Source organism: Cottoperca gobio, chromosome 17, assembly GCF_900634415.1.
Source record: "Cottoperca gobio chromosome 17, fCotGob3.1, whole genome shotgun sequence".
NCBI classification, from domain to species: domain Eukaryota; kingdom Metazoa; phylum Chordata; class Actinopteri; order Perciformes; family Bovichtidae; genus Cottoperca; species Cottoperca gobio.
Window position 1 is genome coordinate 12244571 of NC_041371.1, and position 27954 is coordinate 12272524.

Here is a 27954-nt window from a genome sequence, read left to right on the forward strand (position 1 = left end):
AAAATCTTACACGTTTTTAAGCCTTTTGTGTAAAAACAATAGCGAGCCTGCACAATTAGTCACGACCTTTAAACAGACCTGTTGAAGCAGCAGTCACGACCATTATCCTGCATCCTGTGCTTCATACAGTCTGACATAATCCCTTTAAACTTTTCTGTGCACCTCAATTGGGCCAAGATGTTTGTTGTTGGGGAGCATTCAGCACTTGTTTACGTCCAAATAAATGATGTAACGTTTTCAAATCAATAAGCCTGTCTGATTTCATTGAGGTGGATTAAAAATAAGAAAACAATCCATGATATAATTTATAAACTATACTATCTAAATGTAAATGTTTCTAATATGTGTGTGCATCTAACTGAATGACTATAGCAACATGTCATATAATAAGCTTTGTGTAGTTGTGTGCATAATTAATGAATGTGTTACAAACGTTTGGCAAAATCATTTTTTTTATTTAAAAGCACAAAAGTATAAATTCCTTGAATTAATTAGTGGCACAGCACAAGTAAAATGAAGGACTCATTCAGAGCCCCAGGGAAATATGATTCATATGTTTTCTATTCTTTTATTAATAATAGCTCTTTAGTTTGAAGGTGTCATGGGCCAATAATACATTTGTGGCACATCCTTCCACAAGTCAATCATCTGAAAAAAAATCAATAAATTAATAATATATTAAGTAATGGGAAACATTTAAACGTGTTTAATATTTTCTACTCACTAAGCATTTAGGGTGCCAAAATGATTCACACTTTGAACAAGACAAAAGTGGAGGTGTTAAAGTTATTAGTCACAAATACTTCAGTCAAATTAAATGTTTTATAAATATATTTGTATATTTGTAAATAGTTTTAAAATGGGGTTAAAATACAGGTACTTTGTAAATGAAAAGACATTTAACAAAGTCTGACAATAAAAAATAAACATATATGCAGAAGTAGTGCTGGATTTGAATCAGTATTTATAGTCCAAACTTTTTAATTAGTATTACAATATATACTCTGAAATCTCATTTATAGCTAGTGTATTATTTGGTTTTAGATTTGTTATTTGGTTATTTTTATGATTTGTCATTGTAACCCAAGTCCCTTGCAGTGTCATATTGTTGAACAATAGATTGCACTAATAGGAAATGAACCTCTAACCCTGTAATCTCATGTAGCCCTTTCACATGTACAACTGCACTGAAATACACTCCATCAGCAGGCTACAGTCCATCAGTAGTGTTTGCAATGGTGAACTACAATCCATGGCTGCAGGAGAAATGGCTCTGTGCCATGCCTATCTTCCCAGTCAGCGCTGGATGCGTCGGGCCGGCATGATCCGAAGAGAAGCAGTTGCTTTCCCGGGTCATGAGTCGCGTCACATGGTCCAGACTGAGTCCAGCCACTGCCTCTCCATTCACCTGCAGAATTTCATCACCAATGCCGAGGAGACCTATGTAAGGGCCTTCGCCGCCGCCACCATCACCCACTTTCTCTACATACACACCTGGGAAAGAAACAATAAGAGGGGAAGAGGGAGAAGGAAGACAGATTAATTAAAGGTGAATGAATGGTTGGATAGGGTGAGAACGGAGGAGGAAGTAGAATTTTAATAGAGGAAAAAAAGGAGCTCGAAGATGCCTTTGTGTTTAGTGAACCACACAAAACATATATACAAAATTGTAAACATAAAACAGCTTCACCACGAGTAAAAGCATTTGTATCTGATTACCAATTGTATATTTTAAGAGTAAAGCCAAAGGCCAACTTATATCTGAACAATGACATTGCAATTCTATTCTCTTTGTCTTTTATTCTCTTTATTCTATTCTGTTTTCCAGATGCACAACATATCATTTAAGAATAGCCTGAAAGAAATAAAGTAACCAGTCAAATGAAATAACTGCAAAAACCAAGCTCTACATTTAAGACAGCACAAAGAAAATGTGGATAAAAAAAGTGACCTGTGTCGGGTCGACCTTTGCCCCTCGAGATGACGAAACCAAAGGGACCGTTTGGGGGTCTGACAAGCTCCAGGAGGAGGGTCCCATCAGGGAAAGCCTGGGTTACCCGGCCCACTGGGCGTGCAATTCTGGAGGCAAGTACATCTTCAGCACTCAGGGCCCTGTGAAACTCGAGCTGAGGGCTATCAGGGCAGTAACAGCAGATATTCAGCTCTAGTCATTAGAAAACGAATGAAGTAAAACAATGTAGAATGTGGTTTAAGACCACATGTGGGGGTTTTTTTCTTCTTCTCTGTCTTTCTCTCTGCTATGTTTTTCTTTGACACTCACCTGGACGCCAGGCCGTACGGTATCTGCACCTCTCCCAGTATTGTTGAACGTTCTGTTCTTCTCTCTAAACTCTGCACGGAGGAGGCTTTCCGCAGTTGGGCCAGTGGCAGCACCTAGTGGCAAATTAATGGCACTGTAACAAATTGCGTTTTTCATATTGGCAACATTTTACCACATCAGCTTTTGAAACTGTACATTTTTGGCTCTATCACCCCTCAATGTGTGTGTTTGACAGCACGCACACACACACACACACACACACACACACACACACACACACACACACACACACACACACACACACACACATTATTCAAATACAGGCTGTGATAGGCTGGAACAGAGAGTTGTTTACATCTGTTTAATGCAATCTTACAGCTGCCAAGAGGACAACAAGGATGGCTGCCACAGAAAGTGAAAGGAAACACAGACAACCTGGAATGCATTATCTGTGCTGCCAGTGTCAGGACGGAAAGGTAATACTTCAAAGCATTTTTCGGTCCACTGTGGCAATAAGCAGTAAGAGGTATTTCAAAGCAGAACTGGAAGTTTGTTTTCTCTCTGTGGATTTCCTTTTTGAGGTAAAAAAAAAATCACATCTACTTGATACGTGAACTAAAACAAAAGACGATGGCAACACAGCAGTCCTGAATATAACATAACATGGCATGAAAAATGTTTGCTCCTTTTGCTCACTGTGTGCAGGGTTTGCAGTGAGGGCGTCCTCTGCATGCGCATAGAAGGCTGTGGTCTGCGTGTTGGACTTGAGGAAGCAGAGCTGACTCGGGGAGCAGGAGCTATGCTGAGCTGTTCCATGCTGCTGGAGCGGCCTCCTTTCACTAGTCTACCAACACTGTTCAGACCAATGGAGGAAAAGAAGCGACGCAGGAAGAGCTTTGGCCGTCCATCCGTCTTCCTGTAAAAGTAAAGTTAGAATTTCTTTTTATCAGACCGTAATATAGATACAAAATGTATATCGACACAGTGACATCCCAAACTAATCAAGCCAGGGATAGAGAGTTTTGATTATTTTGCTTACATTGTGCTACAAGTATGGGTCTACATTACCAGAAGAGGGCAGGATTGTCTTGATGTTGACAGAATATTTTTAATAACAACATCCTGTGGACTGTAGGTCAGGGTTTTAATCTCCTAACTGCTACCAGTCTGGCATGCTCAAGCTGTTTTGAGAACAGCATGGTGGGGGCAAAGGATTTATTGTCTAAGCTACGACAAGAGCGTTGTTATCTTGGCTTACCTGGACCCGTCACAGTTTTCCTCCCATATGGCCTCAGCTTTCAGATGTTCTGCTCTCAACAGCTCCGCTCTGAGGTCTTCAGCCCGAGACATAGCGAGGCCGCGCAGAGCGGGACGACACTCTGGACCAGGACCAGCGTCACTCATACCTGCTGGTAGAAAAGGATGTACTGAGTGGATGTCAAAGAATCATTCTCAAATATTATTTTCTATTCTATTGCATTGTCAGTGGTTGACAGTAACTAATTATATTTTCTTAAATAATGTACATTTTTGAGGCTTTACTTGAGTATGTCCATTTGCTTATACTTTATACTTTACTACAGTTCAGAAGCAGGAATTGTACTTTTAACTCCACTACATTTATTTGATAACTTTAGTTACTTTGAAGATTCAGATTGTTAATACAAATTATAGTCAACAAATAATTTATCATGTGAAGAAATGAGCTCCACCTTTACCAGCTGCAACATTAAAGTGATGAACACATTAGTGCTTCAATCATTATAATACAATATGTCATTCTGAAACAAACCGTTGTGCAGAATGAGTACTTTTACTCGTTCTACTTTAAGTATATTTTGATGCTAATACTTATGAACCTTTACTTAAGTAACATTTTGAATGCAGGACTTTTACTTGTAACAGAGTATTTCAACACTGTGGTGCTGCAATTTTTATGTTTGTAAAAGATCTCAGTACTTTGTTTACTACTTGTGCAATGTATTGTATTTTTGTTCTGTTCTTTTCTACTCTAAAAGTTTTAAATGACATTAAGTGAATTCCAGAAAAATAACTTTTGTATAAAGTAAAGCTCTACCTTTTCCACAGAGGACGAATGCAATGCAGTTGATGATCATAATGTAACATGAAATATTACTTTATACATATATAATATTTAATATATATTTAATATATAATATTACTTTTATGAACCCAATTCATTGGGAATAATAATCCAGTAACATAATATGTATAATAAAACTCTACCTAACGATTACTCTTATTTTTTATATTTAAGGATATTTTGCTGATAATACTTAATTAAGTAATAAAAGGTATTGCTCCCGAGGAAGAGAGTACTTCTTATTTCCAGAATAGTAAATCCTCCCATAAAAAAGAACAACATTATTCTATGACGTGTAAATGGCAGAACCTAAAGGTACTGAAATCCCTACACAACCTTCCACCAGAACTGAAATCTATCCATGGCTCTGCTCATCCCCAATGAACACTCACCTGCTCCATCTGGGGTGGCATCCCAGAGTTCAACAGCAGGTATGGCTGCGGAGTACCTCAGGGTGGAGGGTCTGATACAGGGCACTGGGTTGCTTGTTGCAGGAGTCCCTTGGGTTAAAGCCACTGCACCCTGCCCTCTCGCCTCTTGGGAGTCCAGGAGGGCAGAATGCTGGGACCCTCCCTCACCTCCCTGATTTGAGGAAATCTGGAACTGAACCGTGGACTGACCAGCAGCAGAGCGATTTCTTGAACTTGACTTCAGGGCTGACTTTATAGGCAGCGTTGGGGGAGGTGATTCCCTTAATCCAGAGGCCTCCAGCAAATGTGGCTCCACAGCAACGGGGCTATCTGGGGCGAAGGAAACCGCTCTGCTTAAATTGACCCTGTTCCTGGGATTTGAGTTACGCCGCTGAGCCCAAGACGGACCGTAAGGGCCATTGCCGGACTCCAGTCGACTTTCTCCTTTCCTGCTCCTTCTCCTAAGTTTCCCAAACCCTGATGATTTCCACCCTGTGCTGCTCTCTTTATTTTCCCCCAGCACGAAAGCTCCAGCGAAAGTGACAGTTAGAGGAGCTTTCGGACGAGTACTTGCCTCTGGCTTGTTATGAGGCACCCAGCGAGGAATTGCTTTTTCCCGTGGGTTCTCAGGCTGCTGTGGCTCAGTGTTCTTTGGATCTGAAGGTGATGAGACCGGCTGAGGCTCCCTAACCACGGAACCACATGCCTCACACTTCTTCACCAACACTATTATCTCTTTAATCACTGTTGTGGGTTCACCACTGACACCCACAACTTCTTTCTTCTGTGAAGGAGGCATGGAGACACTTCGGTGGCTTCTGCTCCTCTCTGATCCACTACTGCTAGAATCTGTATTACTTTCTTTACTCTTGGACTTGGGCATCCCAGGCCTGTTACGCTGTCTCACTCTATCCAAGTACCGAGACTCCGCTTCTTTCTCTGATTCGTCTTCGAAGCGCACCCGTGTGGGTGAACAACCATAGCGTCTGGATCGACCACTTTGGTCACCAGGGGAAATGTCTCTTTGGTTGGGGATGAGGAGGGTACCAGATACAGTTTGAGCTGCATGATCTTCTTTGGTTTGAACAGCTTTCGGCACTGGCGTTGGACTGGGAGACTCAATTTGTTGCTTCTTTCTGCAAGAAATGACACAGAAGGGAATATGAAATGACATACTTTGTTTGTGAGAGAGTTATACTTGTTTTGAACTCATTTGTAAGCTAGTACCTCGTGAAAGTGAAGCAAAAATGAACATCTAAGTGAAACTGAATGTCAGCCATCTCTCAGCAACAGAGCAGGTAGATGGAATACCTCTTCAAAATAAGAGATGTTTGGTGATTAAATAAACAAATGACATGAGAACTTGCAATGAGGAATACAGTACATATAGTGGCTACAGGTAGGTTTGCTGTGCCATCTTGAATGTAGTTTTCAATGCAAATCCTCCTATTTCTAGAGGAAGTGAATGCTTCCTGCTGATATAAAGGGGTTTCAGCAAACAAAACTGCGTGACCTATATATGCTACTACATGAACAGAAGGACAACAAACATTTTCTCAACATGGTCAGCTCTGTATTTGTAATTGCAAAGCACAGTAAGGGTTCAAAAGCTCCAACTTATTTTCAGTTATGCAATATTAGCTTTGCCGAAACAGGCCAAATGCAAGAGAAGGAGACACAGAGCAGAGAGGGAGATAAGAGAGACATCAGGATGGGGAACTGAGAAATAAACAGATTGAGGAAACTAAAAGACAGAAACAGTGGAAGCAACAACCTAATTTGCAGAAAAGGTATTAACTTGTCAGCAAATGCAACTTGTTATCACACCACTGATTCATACTCATGCATGCAAAACTACACAAACACAAGTGGGACATTCACAGTCTCTGGCATCTCACTTGTGAAGATGCCAAAGAGGTCATGGCCCACGTAAGGAGATGTAGCCAACTTACATGGTGGATCTCTGATCAGAATGGGAGCGTCTGCAGGGGCGATCGCCTTTAATGTGATTGGAGCGAGCCTTGAGTCTCGCTCGTTCCAGAAGAAGCTTGGCTTGCTCATGTCTCGGGCTCAGAGGAAGTTCATCACTGATTACGAGTGACCTGACGATCAAGAGAAAACAAAATAAATTATTACGTGATGAAAACAGTAAGGGAATGATGGAGTTGAATGTGATGAAGCGAGGTTATATCACCATCTGTTTGAGTGAAATGTAATATTTGATGAAGTGTTTAAATGTGCAAAGCTTATTGTGTGTGGTGACATATCCAGCGACATCATATTCCCCGCAGATTGATTTAACGTAGAGTGAATCAAGCTGCGTCTTCCTAAGCCGTTTTATGTAATATCAGATAGATGGTCTGGGGCGTGGCACTGGCGGTGAGCAGCAGAGAGAAACGTCATCCTTCCATTTATCCTTATGCCCAGCAGCTAAGCTGCTCTGCATTGTGCTTCATCGTCTCTACTTGTCTTTATCCCCTTGCCCAGTGATAAAGATAGCATGATACACCAGCCATGTGTGGATTATCCTTGTAATGGACTGTGAGTGTGATTCATTCTCTCCTGGGTGTCAAGAGGAGAACACATTCAGTTTCAATAGACTACAGTTTGTCATGTCAACTTTTTATCCCAACACTGACAAAGACATTGTAATTAGCAGCCTGTTTTGTCCCATGTGCAGCTTTTTTATTCAGCAGTTTATAATGATAATGACCAGAATGATCTATAATCTATAATAATAATAATGGCTGGAAGATAAAGTAAAAGGGTGGGTTGGATGAACAATTCAAGTAATAATAATAATGTTTTGTTTTTATTGCTCAGTTGCACAAATGTGTTCAATTTACTTATGTATTTATTTATTTATTCTGTTTCACTTACTTAAAGTGAGATTTCTTTAATGTCCTGATTTTTTTTTTGTCTGGTTTCTTATATTCAATGACTTCATAGTTATAATAATAATAATAATAATAATAATAATAATAATAATAATAATAATAATAATAATAATAATAATAATAATAATAATAATAATAAATTGTTTTCTTTTATAAGTATCAAGGTTTGCAAATCTATTGCAAATAAGAGCTTCCTTTTATAATCTTATTTGGGTAAAGTATAAGCTTTGTCAATACACGGTATTTAATATTCATATTGCTTTATGAATATATTCTATTTGTTTGATTTATGATATATTTGTTTGACTCTCTAGCTGCTTCAATCCTGGAAAGAATATAAATAGTCCATAGGATTTTTATGTCACCAAGAGTGCCAAGAAGCTTTGCATTGCTCACCTCAAATAGGGTTCAAGTTCCTGTGCAAAAATGGCTGAGTCTGAGCTGTCCAAAACCCCATGGGCACCTTCGACTGGCAGAAAACAGAGAGGAAAAGTACATATCACAGCAGATCTGATATGAATACAATGTGGACGTAAAAGCTTTAAAAGTATCAAAAAGGTTTTATGCCACTAAAAAATGATTTCCTGACATTTAGCTAACATGGTGTATGGTTCATATTATAACAAAGTGTATTATTCTAATGTTAGGTTCAGTTCTTATTTAGTGTTTCATGTAGTGCCTGCTTGAGGGAAACACTACTGTCAAAAGAGCCATCAGCCATAATTTGACCTACAGGGGCATGTGGGTATTAAACCAATTGGATCCTTGTATGATCATGAGGATTTTCATAAACCTTCATACCATTAGATTCAGTGACAGTCACATAGGTTATCCGTGACAGATCCTTAATGCCAGTCAAAAAAATACAGGTTATGCAACAACTGAGAGACAGATAAAACTAGATTTCCCAGAGACACAAGGGGAAAAACAACTGATCATCATGCATTGCACTGACTGTATTGGTATTGACACCCTCAGACGCACACACAGAACACATATACAGACAGAAATACATAGTATGACTAAACTATACATAATCTGTTGATTTACAGGACTACAAAGACATCCATTAGCGCACAAACAGAGATACAGAAGCAAGGACACTTCCCCCACCGCTCTGACTGCTAATAATAGCAACACGCTCATGCACATCTGCACATCTGACATCTGTTCAACACTGGGAATCAGCCAGGTTACATACTGCATTTCTGTACAACATCATCAGTAGAGAGTCAAACGCTTGTGGAAGGCACTTTGAATGGTTTGTGAAAGCTGGAAAGTATTCTAAAGCAGACAAATGTTAATATTATAAAAAGCTTTATCATTTTTTTTGGGGGGGGTAATGTTATTTCTGAGCGACTGATCTGAATCTCCACTCGTAATAGCGACAGACCACCTCAGCAGCTAACAACATTCACTAGACTGCACAAAGAAGTAAAAAAAAAAAGATGACTGAGCCACTTGTTTAAAAAGAATAAACCGAAGCCTTCGTTCCACCAGTGTGGACTCTTGTCTAAAGTATCTCAACATGCCTGTTTTTGCTTTGTTTTTTTCAACTCACACAACAGCATGTAATAGATTGTTATGGAGTCAGACAGTTTAAAGTCAGTCAGAGGCTTTACAACACTTTGTAATGCAATGCTTTCATCAAAAAGCTGAAAATAAAACCACCTCCAGACAATCTATGACTCAGCCCCACGAGTCAAGCTTTCTTTCAAGCCTTATTTATTATTTACAAAGTTTTTACAGTTGACATTTAATACAGGCCATTTTCATCAAGAGACCTACCTTTACAATCCATTCTGCATGTTCTGTCACCGTAATAGTCGGCGTTTTCCCCTTCGCTTTGCTCTCTCCCCTCCCTGTAGTTTTGTTGTCTCTCCCTTAACTTTATATAAGCTCTCTGCTTCACCTTCAATGTCTCATCAGCAGAGAGCACCCCACTTTGTGAAGACGTGCTCTCCCAGCTGTCTGAACTGCACAATCCTTTGGCTAAGTAACCAGCATCTAACTCCTTCTGCTCACACCTGTCCAGGTAGCACTCAATGCTGTCTGAGTGTTTGAATTCTGAGGATGCTTCACTGGCATCCACTACACTTCCTGCATTTGGTTTGGACTTCCTTTGAGGCTCTGCCACTGCTTCTGTCTGATTATGGTTCTTCAAAGGTAAAGTTGAGGGTGTGTTGTTAGAGCCAACACCATTTAGAAGCAATGTTTCAGGGCGTGCCACTTTCCAGAAGCCCCTGGGTGGTGCCCAGTGTCTGGTTGACGTGGAAGATGTGAAGGATGGAATGGAAGATGTTGTAGAAGCAGAGGTGTTGGCAAGAAGGGAGGAGAGCCCCGGTAGAGGAGGAGGATGGGATGGCTCATCTTTACTGCTGCTTGAATGATCAGACAGAAGACTCTCCAGACTGGTGCCCTCCCCGAGCCCATAAAGGCCTGTCAGAAAACTGACCTGGTCCTCATTTCTCTCTGACCTCTCGTCTTCAGTTTTCTCTCCCTCCTGGAACACCTGTTCTCCTCGTGATTCAGCTGGAGGGCTGTGGATCTGGAAACTGACTTGCACCTCTACCTCCTCCTCTTCATCACTGCTGCTCAAGTTCTTTGCTGCGCCAGATCTCCAGGAAGGGGCAGGCAGAAATATCTGAGCCTTTCCTTTGGGCCTCTGTCTGAGAAGGACTTTGGATGAAATCTGCCCAGCTGGACTGCTCACTAAGACCTCTGTGTCCAACCGTTCTCTTTCTTTCTCTCGATCTCTCCCTTTTGTTCTTCTCTGTGTGAGTGTCTTCACTTTGGTCTGTAGTGCGTGCACAGCAGAACTCTGAGGCGGAGGTAGTTGGGTGCTCAAAGAGGGTGATAGGAACACCGGTTCAGGGACAGGGCCGGTGATGAGTCCCCAATTAATGGGAATCCCAGTAGGTAAAGGGGAACTGGGTTTTGATTGGATATTGTCAACCACCTTCTCTTCCTCCATTGGCCGGTCATGCACAGAAAAGTCCAGACAGATCCTATAGTTTAAAAAAAAACTTTTTTAATGCATGCGGACAAAACCATGTCTCTTACATCTGTTCTACATCTCTGTTACCGACAACTTTCTATCTGATCTGCGTGGTGAGGAGAAATGTAAAGTAGATTCAGTCACATTGACTTATCCACTGATTACTTTGCAGTGCACAGGATAATCCTTTAGAATGAGAATAAGCAACTGCTGCCTGCAACTGAGCCACTGCACGAATAACAAATGTATGAGTGTTTGTTGGCAAGCAAAATCAACAATATACAATGAAAAAAGGTATCTGTAAATCAGTCACCTATTAATAAAAACAGTGAAAAAATTACAAATACCATAACAAATTATGAACAAAGTAAACTTCACAACACATTCACTTAAACCAGATTTAGTTACATAAATAGGCTAACACACATTGAATAGTGTACCTGGATATTTAGTCAAGATGGTGTCCTTTAAAACAAATTTCCAGCGTTGACCATCATAAGAAAGTTGTTATAAAATCTGGTGCAACTGCACAATTGTAAATTAGGCTATCATCCTTTCTAAAAAAAAACCTGCACCAAACGTGAGGATATTGCAGCGCGCATCCTCAGGTCGATCGCCAACATAAACGAGAAGACAGGGCAACTTTCATCTCCGGATAAAAAGAGAAAACAAATAACATCTCTCAATGTTTCTCCAGATCCGAGTGTTATGCTTTCACTCACTGTCTAAACTGCTCCCGGTCCAGGCAGTGTCAGGCGAGCCAGCGGCCTCTCAATCATGATTGGTCCAGTAATCCCTTCAGAAATCAGTGGGATTAGACAAAAATGGAATACAAAAAATGCCTGCTTTAATTTCGTCCTTGCCTCGCAAACCCGTTGCAGAGTGAAGCTCTCTGTTGCGTAACTATAGAGCACATTCACCGACTCCCTGCACTCAGTAATAAACCAATGAAGAAGAGGCAAAATAACACTACATTCAGATTGGATTCAGACTAAATGAGATACCCCATTCCTAAAATATTTCGATGGTTCTGATAAAAGTATACAGGCTATGATGTGTTTTAGAAAATATAGACTCATTTTGCATCGTAAAAACAACTGTCGGCTGATTCTTATTTGTCAATACAGCTGATCCCTCCCTCTATCTCAGTTCATCCCAGCTCTCTCTCTCTCTCTCATCCTCTCTTTCTATCTCTCTGTCTTCATAGACGCGTGTGCGCACACACACACACACACACACGCGCACATTAAGCACTCGTGCACAGTCAGCCTAATTGGGACAATGTTCTACTTGCCAGTTGTCACAATTTCCAGATGTGATCAAACTCTGACAAAAACTGCTCAATTTGTGTTGTGTATGCAAACAAATGTCAGTAGAGGGCGCCATTAGCACATACGCGCAAGCAAACCCACGCACTCACTTACACACACACACACACACACACACACACACACACACATAGACATCTTGCCCAGCTAGCTGTAACCGGCTAGCGAGTCTGTTGTCGAGTTGACACCCTCCTCCCCAAACCTCGGCAGCAGCTAAGCTGCACAGTCGACATGGCAAGAAAATATCGCAACAATTTCCTAAAGAAAGATGAAAATCTTCCAAGTCTTTTGGAATGAGTGAGTAGTATCAATATTAACGATATATGTGTCTTGATGGAAACTAACGCTAGACGCCGCATGTTTCGTTTTAGTCACATTTATGACGCATAGCTATGGTTAGTTGTTGCTAACACGAACGGTAGCTTTGCTAACAAGCTAGCCGCTACCAGAGGGAGGAGTAACGTTATGGTTTGTTCGCTAGCCTTCTGTGCTCGAGTACGAGTATTTGTGTTCGCTGCTTTTCAAAATTGGATGGAAACACAACCCTAGTATGAGAATAAACATCCTGAACTCAAGTAAATTAGGGTGTCTGATTAAATCAATTACATTTTCAAGGCAGTTGGGTTGCTGGGTAGTTTCGGATGCTAGCGTTACATAATCTCGCTGTTGCAAGTCAAATGGCTACACTTTCCAGTGTCACTGGTTCTTCTCTAGCTATCGTTTCTATGACCAATACACGAGATGGTAACTAATGTTCTTGGTAGTGCAATGGATTTATAACCACAGCTACATGCCTAATAATAAATATGCCATGACCAACCAATAATAGATTTTAGAGTATTACGTTAAATATTTTTTTAATCTGACGACGTTTGCTTGCGAGCCAACCTAGCAAACTAGCCACCCATAGCTTAGCTTGCTAACAGTAAGCTAACGATACATACAATTAGCTAGCTAACGTATTGCCTCGTATTTTAATAGGTGTATAACCGTACATTTAAATAATTAAAGCCACGATGGCAAACTCGTTGACCAAAATTAAAATTGTTTGTAGCATAATGTTTCCCAACTCTATTAGCAAACGTTAGCCTCATAACAAGTTAGATAGCGCAGAAGGGACTTGGCTGTTAGCCTCTTCAGGACCCTTTGTCCATAGTCATAGTGGTTAGCAGCTCTTCTAAGTAGGCCACACAGCAGTTGTTTTGATCCTTCTCCGTCGGTAGTTTCCTCAGTATTTTACAAATATGTGCTGTGTCAACTCCTTTTTTATTTGTTTTGTGTTACAACTGAACACCGCATTCCGGCGAGAAACGTTAATCAAATAGACTTTCGATGATATATTATTGTATTTTAATGTAGTATAGTATCAGTCCCACGAGAAACCTATTTTATCATCCCACTGCCCTTTTAATGTAATTTTCAACTACATATGCACTCGTTCACAACACAACCATGTTTGTTAATGCACTGTTGAAATATGAAATATAAATTAGTATTAAACTACATTTTGACTTGTATGCAAATTTGTTCAAATCAGGGGATGTTTGCACAATTTTAATTCTCTTTGTCTTTCTCTTTTACAGTATTCATCGTGCGATGTGATCTAAAATCCACAATGTGTGAGGACATATAAGAACAATTGAGTTCGGAAGATAAATTCTTGATTCCAGTGGAATCTTCCATATATATTATTATTATTAGATTTTTTTTCTCTGTGTTAAAGCTTACATACATTTACACACACACACTCGTCCCATCAACATATAATCATGCCAGTGCAAGCACCACAATGGACAGAGTTCCTGCTGTGCCCAATCTGCACACAGACATTTGAGGAGACTGTTCGTCGGCCCATCAGCTTGGGCTGTGGGCATACTGTCTGCAAGATGTGCCTGAACAAGTTGCATCGTAAGGCCTGTCCCTTTGACCAGACAGCCATCAGCACAGACATCGAGCAGCTACCTGTCAACACAGCCCTGTTGCAGCTGGTGGGAGGCCAGGTAAGACTAGTATTTATGCACTTGTTTGGCAATTTATGAGAAAGATCTTATGTGGACAACAGTTATGCCGACTGCAGAGCCCTTGTTGCTGCGAGTTTGTGATGAAGGATAACAGCAGGGGTGTGTTTGAGTAGTTGAGTAGATACAATTCCTAACTTGATAGTTTGATGTTTTCTATAATTACTGTTTATGGACTGTATAATAGCATTACACACGGGCTACTACACGATGCACATAGCTTGTAGATTCCTTTTATGAGTCATACTCCAGCCATTGAGCAATGACTTCAATTCTGTAGTCCTGACACAATCGGTGACGCTATATTTCTCTGACATAGTTTTTAACCATCAGGGTGAGGCACAGCTAATGGTGTTTGGCTTTTCTTGGTCAAGTTTTCAGGTATACACTGTCCAATAACGGATAATGGATGAGCATGTTGTGTGACGTATTTTAGTCATGACTGTGATGTCTTGTCTCTTAGCTGTGTCTTGCATATCTGCGCTCCTACAGATTAGTAGGGTACAATGTCCAATCAAATGAACATGCTCTCCGGTAGAAATGCAGTTGTTATGATAGTTTGGTACCATTGTCGTTGATGAAAATAACCTCATTCATCATATGAAATGCCTTTTGTTTTGGCCAGTATAAATGCAAAAGGTTTAAAGTGAATGTTGTTATTTAATAGTTTTTTTTTTTTTAATCCCGATAATTATTTCAATCGGCCATTGCAAAACTTGGAAAGTGTGCTTGCTACGCAGCCCAAGCATGACAATACAAACGTGATGAGAAATACTTCTCGTCAGTGTCTTGGCTATATCTTAAATAATCTTTTATTAGTATTGTCAACTGGGAATAGTGCAGTTCAACAAGCTATGGCGTGCAGAAAATAGAGCAGTACAATGCAGTGATTTTCAAAATGTGAAATGTGAATTTTCTTGTCAGCATATTTCCTTGCTTTGACCAGTGTGTAAGTAAGGTCCAGGGACAACTATACATTGAGTATAAGATGCTCTTAGCAGTCACCGCTCACTATGTCCACTTAAGACACAGGGCAGTTGCATGACATGTTTCATTGTACTTGACGATCCGTCGTAGAAATGGAAGATTGCCTTTATTCTAAATTCCTGGTTTTAGTAGGTAGTATGTGCTGCCCTGAGTTTGTAGATGTTTGTAGCTTAAACAAAATGCCTCTGCAAGTATTATACATTTTACCATAACATTTCCTAATTTCACTTTCCTGCCAAAATATACCTGCATGTACATGCTAAGAGGTATTTTGATATTAATTGCATAATTGATATAGTACTAAAAGGCTTCAGCTATTGCTTAATTATTAAAACATTTCCCTCTCTGTGTTCTGCTGCAGGTTCCTAAGGCTCAGCCAGTTGCCTTGATTACCAGTCCAGAGGACTCGCAGCATTATGAGGAGGCCAGGCAGTGTGTAGAGGAGCTGGCCCTCTACCTCAAACCCCTCAGTAACACCAGAGGTACTTGACACATACACAAACACATGCTTGTTTCCTTTACAATTTGTTCTACCTTTATTATGATCCGTTGACACTCTCGCAGCCTTTAAAATAAACTCTGGAGGTTGTTTTCAACATGGGAAGTCCAGTACTCCATATTCTTAGCATTCAACTGGTTTAAGATGTGAGTATACTGCCGCCAGGTAACTGGTTCACTTCATGGGTTTCTTTTGCATGTCAGTGTCATGACAGAAACAAAAATAAATGTTACAACTTATGAATTTGGCGATGTCTGAACATTTCAAAGAAGTTGTGAATATGACATCATCACTAGGTCCTTAAATGGACACTTTTCATAATTCTTGTCATTTGTGGGGAAAAAGGAGACGTGAACATTTGATTAGCTTTGTGGTTAATGCTTAAATAAGCTTGTTTGAATTGGAGTCTTGAGTTATCTGTTAATCATGCAAAGTCATTAAACAACGAAAATAGTACAGAGACGTATCCCTTTCAAGTTCTAGTTCATTGCTGTAATAGTGATTTTATCATTTGTTGGAGCCAGTTCGGACAATAAACATAAATAATACTAAAGAGTCAATTTAAGGAATTGTTTTGCTGTGTATATATGAAGCTTTAAAGAAATATACTATTATTGTTTTTTTCATTTGGATCACTGACATTATTTAAAAATGAAATTATATTTTCAAAGTAAAGGGGTTCAAAACGGTCTTCCATTTGTGGTGTGGTCAATGCCACTATAACCTTTTAATGATTCATCATCTATGCCTCATGAAACTCTTGCAATTAAAACTCTTTCTATGTTGTTTAAGTAAACAGATAACACAACATCCAAGCCGTAATGAACTGCCTACTTTAGTGTCCAGTTTGTTAAATTGCTGAATCACACAACTGCACTAAATGTATTGTGTACAGATTGGTAGAGAAGGGGAATGGTTGATATTTCATAGCATAAATCTTTCTAAATGTATTATTTTTAATCAGTTTATTCAAACACAAGGAAACCGAAAAGAAAAGAATGCCTCAGAATGATTGCAGATTCTCCCTCTCCGCTGGACATAATTCAACATCGGTGATATCGGTAGACCTAACAACCCTACAACAGTCTTGAGTTTTCTTTCTTTTTTAATTACATCACATTACAGTTCATTTAGCTGACACTTTTGTCCAAAGCGACATAAGAAAAAGTGCAAACAATCATGAGGATACAACTCCGAACAGCAAGAATCTTGCAAGTACATTAGCTTCAAATAGGTACAATCCTTTAAGTGCAGAACAACAGCTTCAAATAAGCCAAACCAATATAAGTGCAACATACAAAGAACCGTTATTTTTTTGTTTATTTTATTCGCTGAGGTGCAGTCGAAGCAGGTGAGTTTTCAGTGTGCGACAGGAGGGTGTGAAGACTGTCTGCTGACCTGGAGAGCAATCAATGGGGAGGTCGTTCTACCATTTTGGAGCCAGGATAGCAAACAGTATATCTATGAGATCAGGAGGGAGTTATAAATATACTGTTTTTACAATGCAGTTCCCTGTTACTAAAATGCCAATCAAATTTACAAGAGATGTAATTGCAAGGGAGGAATTATAAAGAATTAACAAACTCTTGACGTTGAGTTGCTACCAGCTCTCTAAAACGGTTTCAACAAAAACTGAACATTATAACTTTTGTGAAAGTAAGATTTATTACACAACTGTTGTACTGCATTTGCTTTTGCTAAGTGTACCTAATAAACTGAGTGTGTATTGTCTCAGAGTGTGTATTCCCTTGGTTTACCAGTTGTCCCGTCTAATCTCTCACCAGGTGTGGGCCTGAGCAGCACCGCCCAGAGCATGCTGAGTCGACCCATGCAGAGGAAACTGGTAACTCTGGTCCACTGCCAGCTGGTGGAGGAGGAGGGCCGCGTTAGGGCCATGAGAGCTGCCCGCTCTCTGGGTGAGCGAACAGTCACTGAACTCATCTTGCAGCACCAGAATCCACAGCAGCTCTCCTCCAATCTGTGGGCCGCTGTGCGTGCACGAGGATGTCAGTTTCTAGGCCCAGGTAGGTTGTTTTCAATCACCTGCAAAGTGAGAAAAGCACATTTAATTTGTGAGAAGAAGCAGTCCGTTTATCCTCTGTAAATGTTGGCTTTTGCCAATCCACTGTTACTCATTGTTTTTATGTTTGTGTTTTTCCTCCCCCAGCCATGCAGGAGGAAGCTTTAAAGTTGGTCCTTCTGGCTCTAGAGGATGGCTCTGCTCTGTCCAGGAAGGTGTTGGTTCTCTTTGTTGTCCAGAGGCTTGAGCCACGCTTCCCGCAGGCCTCTAAGACTAGCATAGGCCATGTGGTGCAGCTCCTCTACAGGGCCTCCTGCTTCAAGGTACGTCACTGAACCAGAAAAAAAATGTCATAAATATTTTTGACGTTTTGTGGCAAATAGTGTACTTTATGTTGTGCTGCACCACAACAGGACCTATTGCCTTAATATTAGAATGACCCTTGCCATGCAGATACCTCGTCATTGCTTATACAACACTGTGTTTGGTGTAGTTCCCCAGTAGAGATTATATATTACTTGCCAGTCATCAAGATGTTGTGAAACCTACAATTTAAAAAAGAAAGCTCTCTGCAGAAGAAGAGAAACAGAGGGGGAAAAACAACAACATTTAATCTCACTCTTTTCTTCCTCTGTGGGTACTTAGGTGACCAAACGTGACGAAGATTCCTCCCTGATGCAGCTGAAAGAGGAGTTCCGTACTTACGAGGCTCTGCGTCGTGAGCATGACTCTCAGATAGTTCAGATTGCCATGGAGGGTGGGCTGCGCATCGCACCTGACCAGTGGTCTTCTCTGTTATATGGAGATCAATCTCACAAGTCACACATGCAGTCTATCATAGATAAGGTGTGTGAGAGAAAAAAACATTGTTGTTTGTCTCCTGTGGCATATATTATTTATGTGTTATGCTACACGTTGCAGTTTCTTAGCTCCTGATATGAAAGCATGTTCCTACATAAGAAATCCTGATTGCCATAGACCTCCCAAAGCATTAACTCTCGGTTTTCTTTCTGCTTCTGGCACAGCTGCAGACCCCGGCATCTTTTGCGCAGAGTGTCCAGGAGCTGACGATTGCGCTGCAGAGGACCGGAGACCCAGCTAACCTCAACAGGTTGCGGCCCCACCTGGAACTATTGGCCAACATTGATCCGAGTCCTGGTAAGAAACGAGCAAGTTGGAATCTAAACAGTGACCTTTGCATCTTCTTAACCCTCTCTCTCTCTCTCTCACACACACGTTTTGTATTATTCAAGTATATCTTTTCTAACAAATTTGGTTAAAACAAGCAGCTGGGATGCCAGAATATGTCGGAATATGTCTTGTCCAGAGCCTAGCTGTTGCAATACAGTTTAACTGACCCTGTTTTTATCATATGTTTCCCCAGATGCTCCCCCTCCCACATGGGAGCAGCTTGAGAAAGGGTTGGTAGCCGTGAAAACAGTGGTGCATGGCCTGGTGGACTTCATCCAGAACCACAGCAAGAAAGGAGCGGACCCTCAACAGGTCAGTCTATCAGACCACAAAAAGAGCTGGGCCCCATCCCTTGTATGTTGCTTAATTAATCCAGGCTACACCCATGGGACATTATAGGCCAAACATCATCATCACTAGAATATCAAAGGAGATGATACCATCAATTAAAGTCAATCTTTTGGAAGAATGCTGTTAATCACGTTTAGAAATATACATAAGCTGACATGGCTTGTGTTGACCTTACACCTGACTAAAATATACAATTTGTTTTTTTCTTCTTAGTTGTAAGACTTCCATATCATCTCTGATTTAGAAGATGTGACAATTGATTGTCAGTATCACCCAGCCCTAACTGTGAGGGAAATATCTCCTCTATTGAGTGTTCTGTTCTGTTTGTTGTTGTGCTAGACAGCCTCCTTAAAATAGGGTTTTAACATAATGACACAAAAAGTTCTGTATTTCAACAATACTTGATGTCTCTCTTTAGCCTCCTCAGCACAGCAAGTACAAGACATACATGTGCCGTGACATGAAGCAGAAGGGAGGCTGTCCTCGAGGAGCCAGCTGCACCTTTGCTCATTCTCAGGAAGAGCTGGAGAAGTGAGTCTGACAAATATCAACATATAGTATTTTTAATTAAGACATTACAGTCGATATGAATCAATTATGCATTTTGTGCTGTGTTTTACTTTTTGTCAGGTATCGGAAGATGAATAAGCGTCTGGCAGCTCGCCTCCCTGGCTCAGGAGGTCTCATGCCAGATGATGGCCTTCCTCTTGATGTAGCAGTGACCCGAAAGCCTTCACCCCTCACCAATGGTAGCGGTGGACCCTCTTTGCCCCAGCTCATTGCCCGTGGCACCGACTCAGTCCCCTATGAACTGTTGCGTAAACCGATGAAGATGGATGGAGGAAGTCCCAATGCCCCAGGATCACCACCTGATGGGTGAGTATAGCATTCTCTGTACATTGAATAAATTGGCAGCCAAAGAACGGGCAGCCACATGCCATGACGTCTGCAAAATTGTCTTTTGATGGACACCAGTGCAGGGTTGGATGCATCCTGAAAATTAGTTTGGACCTCTAAATATTTTGGTTATAAACTTCAAGTCTTGAGAAATGTTGCATTCCCATGAATGAGGTAAAATTGGAATACTTGAAATTAAATTTGCGTATATATAAAATATACTCCTCACCCTATTGTTGTTAGTGACTTAATGTATTAACCATAGGTGACATTGACTATCATCAGCCTATTATGTTTTTTAATCTGACATTTTTTCCTGTAGCATGGACCCTCTGCTACCCAAACCTGGTATGCCGCTGCCACCTCATGGTATGGCCCACCCAAGGATGCCAGTGGACCACCTCTCTGGGGTGAAGCACATGCCTGTGGTAGCCAGAGGTTCGCCAGTGTACCCCCAACCACCGCTCCCTGAGATGTGCTATGACGCACGCCCACCACCTTCTGCTTCTCAGTATGAGCCCCCACAATACCCCACAGGTAGGGGTCAAATAAATTAAATGATGCATTATGGGCTTCTGTGTGTGTGACTGATGAACAATTTGCAATGTTTTTAATTTATAAATTAAGGAAAGTGGTTTTAATAATTGTTTGCTATTTATTTCTCAGGGTACCCCTACCAACAGCCTCCACAGTATGTCCCTCGGGATTACATGCGTAACCCTCCTCCCCCTAGTGAGTCAGGACCTCCTTACCAGGACCCCTACCCTGGCTACGGCCCTCCAGAGCGCACCTACCAGGCCCCTCACTCTGGTCCACCTTTCTCTTACCCGCCCCCTCCACACCATGATCGAGGTCGTCACGGCACCTATAGTGGCCCACCACCTCCCCCACAGCCGTACCCATCTCAGAGGGATGGCATGGTTCGAATGAGTCCCGCACCTCTGGATATGCCCCCGCCATCGGCAGGACAGGCTAACTCCCTCTACCACCAGGAGCCCAGTGGTCGTGATAGATACCCTCCAGATGGCTACTATACACCGGGTGGCCAGCCTCCACCCATGAGGGCTTATGTCAGGGTGAGTTGTTTTGGATTGTTCTTCATTTGAGCTTTGTGATGCCAGCCTAGTTTCAAAACACTTTATTAAATTCTAGCAGTTTAACAGCAATATCTCTCTGTGTGTGTGTCTTAGGGGCCATCGTATAGCAGTTCACAGCCCAGCCTGGACTACCTGCACCGACGTCGCCAGGAGCTGTTATCCCAGCTTGAGGAGAGGAAAGTCATCTCGCCTCCACCATTCGCTGCCTCCCCCACTCTTCCTCATCCCTTCCCCAGCGACTACCCTCCAGAGGTTAGTGCATCTTTAGCATGAAACGCTAAGTGCAACTTTCTTGGCCTATTGCAATCTTTTAAAAGTCTGACCTGCCGATTCCAATTTTGTTTCTTTTCAGAATGAATGAATTGAGAGCATACAGAAACATTTTTCTTTACATTAATTCAATTGTATGTTCATAATAAAACATAACGATTCAAGAACTGTAAGTACATGTAAGAGTCATGGCACTTTCTGTTTGTTGTGTGTCTTTAGTATGGCGAGGAGAGCTCCAAAACCATGGTGAAATGCAGAGAGCCCGACTATGCAGTGCAGTACTCTCCCTGGTCTTGTGAAACCATTGGCTCCTACATTGTCACAAAGGATCCCAAACCCAAAGATGTTATGGTTCCTGGTGCCATGGACATGATGGTGAGTTCAGATCAATGACTCTGTTAGTAACCATATTAGTATTTTGAGTTGGGAAAATTATGCATTGTGGTTCTTTCTTGAATGGTTCAACGCTGATGCACAAAACTTGGAGTGTAACAAGAATAATGAGTGAATGAGGTAAACAAAAGTTTGACAAGTGAAGAAAGGAACATGTTGCCCTCTCAGCCTCTTCGGATCTCTCCATATCCTATTCCTCTCTTACCCTTCTCTCTCCCTGTGTCTGACAGAATGCCGAGGCTAAGAGTCTGAGGGAACAATCGCTGGAGGCCCCTCGGAGGGGTGCAGAAGTGAAAGACGATGACCCAATAATTCCATTTGGCCCCCAGCCCACTGTATCGCGCTTCGGTGCCATCTCCCGCACCTCAAAGACGGGCTACCAGGTCCCTGTGCAGGCTATGCCTTCCACTCCCCAGAACCCAAGCTCTAAACACATGGCCATGACAGGTAATAAAACGTGTGCAAAAGAACAAATGAATGTTAAACCTAATAATATCAAGAGATTGACCTCTCTTCTCACGTCAAAGTGCATGATGAGTCTAATATTAGATACTAAAAAATATCTAATTGAACTAAAACAAATGTGATTTAGATTTTTGTATGCTTAGTAAAAATCTTAAGCTATTGATATTATTTACTCATTTTATCCACACTGACCACACCTACATTTAAACTTTTGCAACATGTTCATTTCACATAGTTTGTGGTGGTTGATCGTTAGAGTTTGGCATGAAAACATTTCTGACAACCGTTTTGCCGCCTCACCTGCAGCAGAATACTCATATGGAAGCCATGGAGGATGGGGTGGAGCTTCATACCCCTCCCACCAGACTGCCTCCTCCTCTCAGGGACACTTCAGTGAGCGGTGAGGCCCGCGTTTGTTTTCCGGTCATCTTTTTTTAATATTCATATAATGATAATACTAATAACGCTTTTAGGAAAATATCATAAATGAATGTATGAAAACGTGTTGCTTATAAAGATAATTATAAAGCAGTTTGTTTAAATTCTTACTGTATTTTCCGCTCACAGACTACCTATGGCAACGCCAGACAGAGAACAGTTGAAGATTGAGCTGCAGCAGGTCACACAGCAGATCAACCAACAGACCCAGATACGAAACATGGAGGTGTGTATGCGCTCTAACTAACAAGGCAACTTACGAAGGTCTGGAAAGTACTGGAATTGATTTGATAAAGTCTACAAGATTTAGAAATATCTAAATAGATCTAAAAAATTATTTAATTCCAGGTATTTTGTGTATTTATATACCTGCTATGATGTGGTGACGATTAAAAGCAGTCATCCTGCTTGGTCACTATCAAAACATAGTTTTCCAAAACGGGTCTCCCATTCCACACTGCATTCTTTCGGATTATTGGCAGAAATTTCCAAATTGCGCACACATCCTCTTCACTTCCTGTCTCACTATTACAGGCTGCCAGTAACTCTTTACTGCTGCAGAGGGAGGCCAGTGCAATGGCAGGCCAGCCTGTGCAGCCCGGTCAGGGCCAGACAGCAGCAGCTCAGCAGCAGCCAAAGTGGCCAGCAGGGGGAGCAAGTACAACAGCTGTCTCCAGTGAACAGCTAAGCCTGGAGCTCCACCAGGTGGAGAGAGAGATCGGCAAGAGGACCCGTGAGATGGCCTTGGTGAGGGGGGGTGGGGCTGTTGAGCAACAATAAGGGATGAAACGGTCTAACTAATGTAGGCAGAGAGAAGTTGGGATATGGTGGGGAGGGGATCATTCAGTACATCCCTCTGGGTCCTCAACAACATTGACATTCAATGTATTCTATCATGAGTATATATCCATGAATTTTCTTTAAGAATCGTTTCAGCTTCTCCTTGTGGAAGCTGTGTTATTACACTATACAACTTATTATGGCACTTTTTTAACACCAGGACAAGTGCCATATCATAGTTGTAGTGATTTGGGCTGTGGATATTGACTGATTGGGGTTCAGTTGGATCAAATAAACACAACATTTAGTCAAAAACAGAATATGTAACTGGGTGTCTTTCCAGCAACTAAGCATGTTTTTTCCATCTCCAAACCAGGAAAACCAAGTAGCCCATGACGTTCAGCAGTACAAGATGAAACCTGCAGAGAACGGACAACCAGAGCACAAGACTCAGCTGGAAGAAATCTCCCTGGCTCTTGGGTGGGTAAATACATGCTTGAATATAAATATGTGTATATTTCCTGAATATACATTCATTATTATCCTGGCCACCTCCCAGTATTCCTTGTTCTCACCTGTTGTTTTCTTTTCCTTTTTCCTTAATTCAGCGAGGTGTCAAACGGCTCTAGCAGTCTGCAAGAAAGTGCAGTGGGCGGGTCCATGCTGTCACTGACCAATAAGACGTCTGCGTTGAGCCTGTGCTCTGATCCAGGTGCCACTGGTTCAGAGATGCAGAAGAATGGCGTCGTCCATTCCTGCTCTTAGGCAGTACAAACACACACACACACACACACACACACATACATACACATACACACACTCAAGATGCTCAATTGAAAAGCATGCACAGGCACACATACACCCATTCTATTTAGAAGATGAGCAGTATCTGCCGTGATATGAATTTTCTTTCTTTTTGTTCTGTGAATGAGCTTTTTTTAATGACTTTCCTTGCCTGGAAACCAGAGCATATGATAACATTTCTCGTGTGTGTTAATTTGTTTCTTTTTTTTGTACTGGGATAATAGATTAACAAGGCTCACAATGGATATATCAGGAAGAGCAAATGGTGGTGATGTTGACAGTGGTTTTGTAATTTCATTCAAAAAGGCTAGGCCTATTCCATTCTTAATAAACACAAAACATAGTCATGTATTTGATCAATCCTCCCCATATATGATTTTTGGTTTAGCTATGCCAGCATACATGTAGATGAATGGTTAGATACAGAGGAGCAGATTAACAGGCACTATCCACATGCACTCTGAGGAACTTCTCTGTAATCTGACGATCGATGAAGGTATTGTAGGAAACGGCAGAAGAGTGTTACTTGGTACTCAACCCCAGAATCGTAAAAAAAAGAAGTGGTTGCCCAGATGTAGATTGTCTGAGGAGGGAAACATAGTTACATTTTCCACCAGTATTCAGCTGAATCGGAGATGCAAGGTGTTACAGAAATTACTTTTGCACCACATGCACTTCCTCACCTGCCACAAGAAGTATGATTTTATTAGTGCATTTTATGAACACATATGTCTGTTTCATACTTGAAAGCAGTATATTATATATTTAATTGAAGCATTCTGTTTTAAGGATTGCAGCAAGTCTTTTTGATAATGAGCTTTACACATGTTTTCTATAAGGGAATCTACTATGTGCTTCTCCTGGTTGTGATGTGACCTGATGTGGTTTGGTTGCAATGCCTTTCGCCTGATCTCCGTGGGGCTGCATTCAGTCCGACCTGATTATGTTGTGACATTTTTCACAGCACGCTCAAAAATGTAGTTTTTTTTGGGCGAATGCACATGATCAGGCTGAGAGAGCGTACATCTTTCTGCCTCAGGAATCAGGTAAATGAGTGTCTTTATAACGTAGGGTAATAAGGATTTCCCTCCTCAGAGCTTCTTGTCTGGCCACACAAAAGGCCTCCCCATTGGGATTATCTTGTCATTTGTTCTCCTAACTTCTATGAAGTTGCCTTCCCTTGTGTTTTTCTGTTTAAATTTTGTTATATTTTTTCATACTTTTACGTTGTTACGATTTGGGGTGTGTGGCTTACCTAGTGAAGGCCTTTTAGAGCTTAGCTGAACGCGTGTCCTCTCTGTCATGAAATGGTTGAATTCCAAGCAAATTCCAGACTTATTGTTTGTACTCTTAGAAAGGTAAATGTTGTAGTGTTGTGTTAGTTACATGGTACATTTGAAATCATGTTCCCAGCTGAGGATGTTAGTGTTGGTTACTGAGGGGTAAATGTAACCGACTTTCAAAGCGAGCTGTCCGCAAATAGCCAATTTTGATAACCGCAGCTATTTATCTTTATTGGTGAGTATTACAATATTCTGTTCACAATTTCCTTTTTACACCTGAATGTCATCATCACCACCATTACCACTATTATTGCTCTTTCTCCATCATGTCAATTGTTTACTGCTGATGCTCGACATGGAGCTCTTTGCCTTTTGTAAACAATTAGCATGATTGGCTACAGTTTTACAGCTCCGCTGAGAGCGAGTGGGTCCTTGTTTGAACGGTTGAAGGATAGAGGAGACGCTCTGGGTCAAGTCATTTAAGTTTAACGTTGAGCCTCCCTTTTGGTCAGACGAGGGGCACTGAGAAACTGACAAATCCCCTGATAACTGATGAGTCAAATAAATAAAGACACAATTGTTTTGTGTCTCTCATCTGGGTTGTTTGATGGGCATCTCTTCCAATTTGTCAGCGCCATGATAATGGATGTTTGGGTTTTTCTTTTTTTAAATTTTCCTACCACACTTCAAGCCTCTGGCTGCTCCTCGCTACATTTATTGTTTAGGTACACAGCTCACTTATACATATGAGTATGTATACATACATTAATATACTAAAGCACTATTAATGTGCCACCTCTTATTTTACTCGCTCAGCATTTATATTAAATGATCTCTACTTAGAATCAGCAAAATGTTTTTGTTTATTTTTGTTGTTTGATTTGTTTTCTGTCCACTGGTTGCCAACACAGACTTTATCCTTTCCCAGACGAAGGACTTCTGTGCGCATTGATGTGTGTTCACTTAATCTTTTGTGTTCAAACAAAGATGTTCTTTATAGACTATGCTTCCGAAGAAGACAAAATTCTGTAACTTTGGAAAATTTATGGAGACGTTTTGTGTGTGCTAGATTGAATTGTAGAAAATGTACCCTAAGGTTTTTTCCCCTCAAAGTGTGCTGTACTGGGTGATAGTTTTGAGGTATTAGAAAAGTGTTGGGGTTTTTTCCCACCCCTGCCCCCAAGAGGATATTCAGGAAGTCCCTGATGATAGGTTGGCCTTAAATCCTCTTGCAATGCTCCTTTACTTTGTTTGCTTTAGGAGCATGAGGTGATCTCAAAAATACTAATTAACACTGAATTGGCATGATTTAGAGTCACACAGATGGACTCTAGTAGATACCCCCTCCCTTTTTGAAAATGTCATAAAACAGCAACATGCAAAAAATTGCAAATCTCAAGATTTGATGAAAATGTGTTTTATTACTTTTTAAGGAAATGTTGTTGACCTAGCTCGGTTTGTAGTTCTTTTCTCTTTCTCTTGTTTTTTGTTTCTGCAATAGTTGAGTGAATTTACTGACCTGCAAGTCTTACAGTCTTTAATGCATCATCTGACCTGATGGGTAGTCAACAGCTCAGAGTGACATTCACACAACAGTTTTGTTCTTCTTTGACACGTATTTACAAGAAATTGGCCCACCAGCTTAATTCTGCGGTTATGATGCCATGAATTGGCAACACATGGTGTTAATTAATATGTTAAGTGCAGGTCAACCAAAAACGATTACGATGCTGATTCTACCTGATGGGTCCCTGCAGGTCTGAATGAGCCTAAAACGCCTTTAGCTTAGCAGAACTGACATACAAAGACATACGGGGTGGTTTACTATTTAGTAAATAGCAAAGATGTTCATTTCAATCTCCTGCGTGTTTTTGTTTCTGAGTGGAACTGCTGCCTCTACCCCTCATTTACATAACCAGTTAACCCCTCCACTCCCACCCTTGACCACTGAACTCTGTTACTGCTGTTTGAGGCTCACATTTTATTCCCTGACTTTCTGGGGAAATTCGCAAATGGCTATTTTATATGATTACTCCCTTGTAAAATATCTCTTAAATTAAGGTACAGGTTTGATTTCAGCAAGAAAAAAGAAGTTTTTATATGTATATTATACTCCATTAAGGAATGTCTAGAATTATCTTCCTCCAATGTGGATGTAGCCATTATTACGCCATTTTATGACTTTGTAAGAGAATTCACTGTGTGAAAATTGGTTTGCATTTTTGTATAATACAATCTGCTTTTTTTTTCGTTTGATACGAGAGGGAGGTCAAACTGGAAGTTTGAAGAGAGAAAAAAATGAACCTGTGAAATTGAGAAAACAAAGTGTAACTTATGTACAACAGTGATTCTAAGCTGAGGGGAAAAGATTAAATGATATTGCTAACTCTGAATGTATTTGTCATTGTTTTTATTGTTTGCTTTTAACAGAGTTCAACAGGTT

At 40.9% G+C, this 27954-nt stretch overlaps 2 protein-coding genes across 5 annotated transcripts; one reads left to right on the forward strand and one right to left on the reverse strand.

The window, feature by feature from the left end:
* Positions 1-434: 434 nt before the first annotated feature.
* Positions 435-11723, reverse strand: LOC115022341 (uncharacterized). The gene is given in 11 exon segments (XM_029453310.1): positions 435-1341; positions 1343-1494; positions 1952-2133; positions 2282-2394; positions 2978-3197; positions 3540-3687; positions 4778-5931; positions 6748-6897; positions 8089-8161; positions 9481-10700; positions 11413-11723. Coding segments are annotated over 10 exon segments (3423 nt in total). The 5' UTR covers positions 10667-10700; positions 11413-11723; the 3' UTR covers positions 435-1296.
* Positions 11724-12132: 409 nt separating this feature from the next.
* rc3h1b (ring finger and CCCH-type domains 1b) lies at positions 12133-27904 on the forward strand. Of its 4 annotated transcripts, none has more exons than XM_029454180.1 (20): positions 12133-12315; positions 13602-14018; positions 15385-15505; positions 17307-17546; positions 17690-17865; positions 18188-18388; positions 18568-18700; positions 18927-19045; positions 19503-19615; positions 19715-19960; positions 20304-20518; positions 20648-21057; positions 21172-21330; positions 21568-21723; positions 21972-22188; positions 22513-22606; positions 22774-22870; positions 23179-23391; positions 23801-23904; positions 24033-27904. In XM_029454180.1, the coding sequence occupies exons 2-20, from the start codon at positions 13788-13790 to the stop codon at positions 24187-24189; spliced, it is 3402 nt and encodes a 1133-aa protein (XP_029310040.1). In that variant the 5' UTR covers positions 12133-12315; positions 13602-13787; the 3' UTR covers positions 24190-27904. The 4 variants fall into 4 exon arrangements, with proteins under 4 accessions (XP_029310040.1, XP_029310042.1, XP_029310043.1 ...); XM_029454182.1 differs by having other exon boundaries at positions 22516-22606; XM_029454181.1 differs by lacking the exon at positions 12133-12315 and adding an exon at positions 12378-12486.
* Positions 27905-27954: the final 50 nt, after the last annotated feature.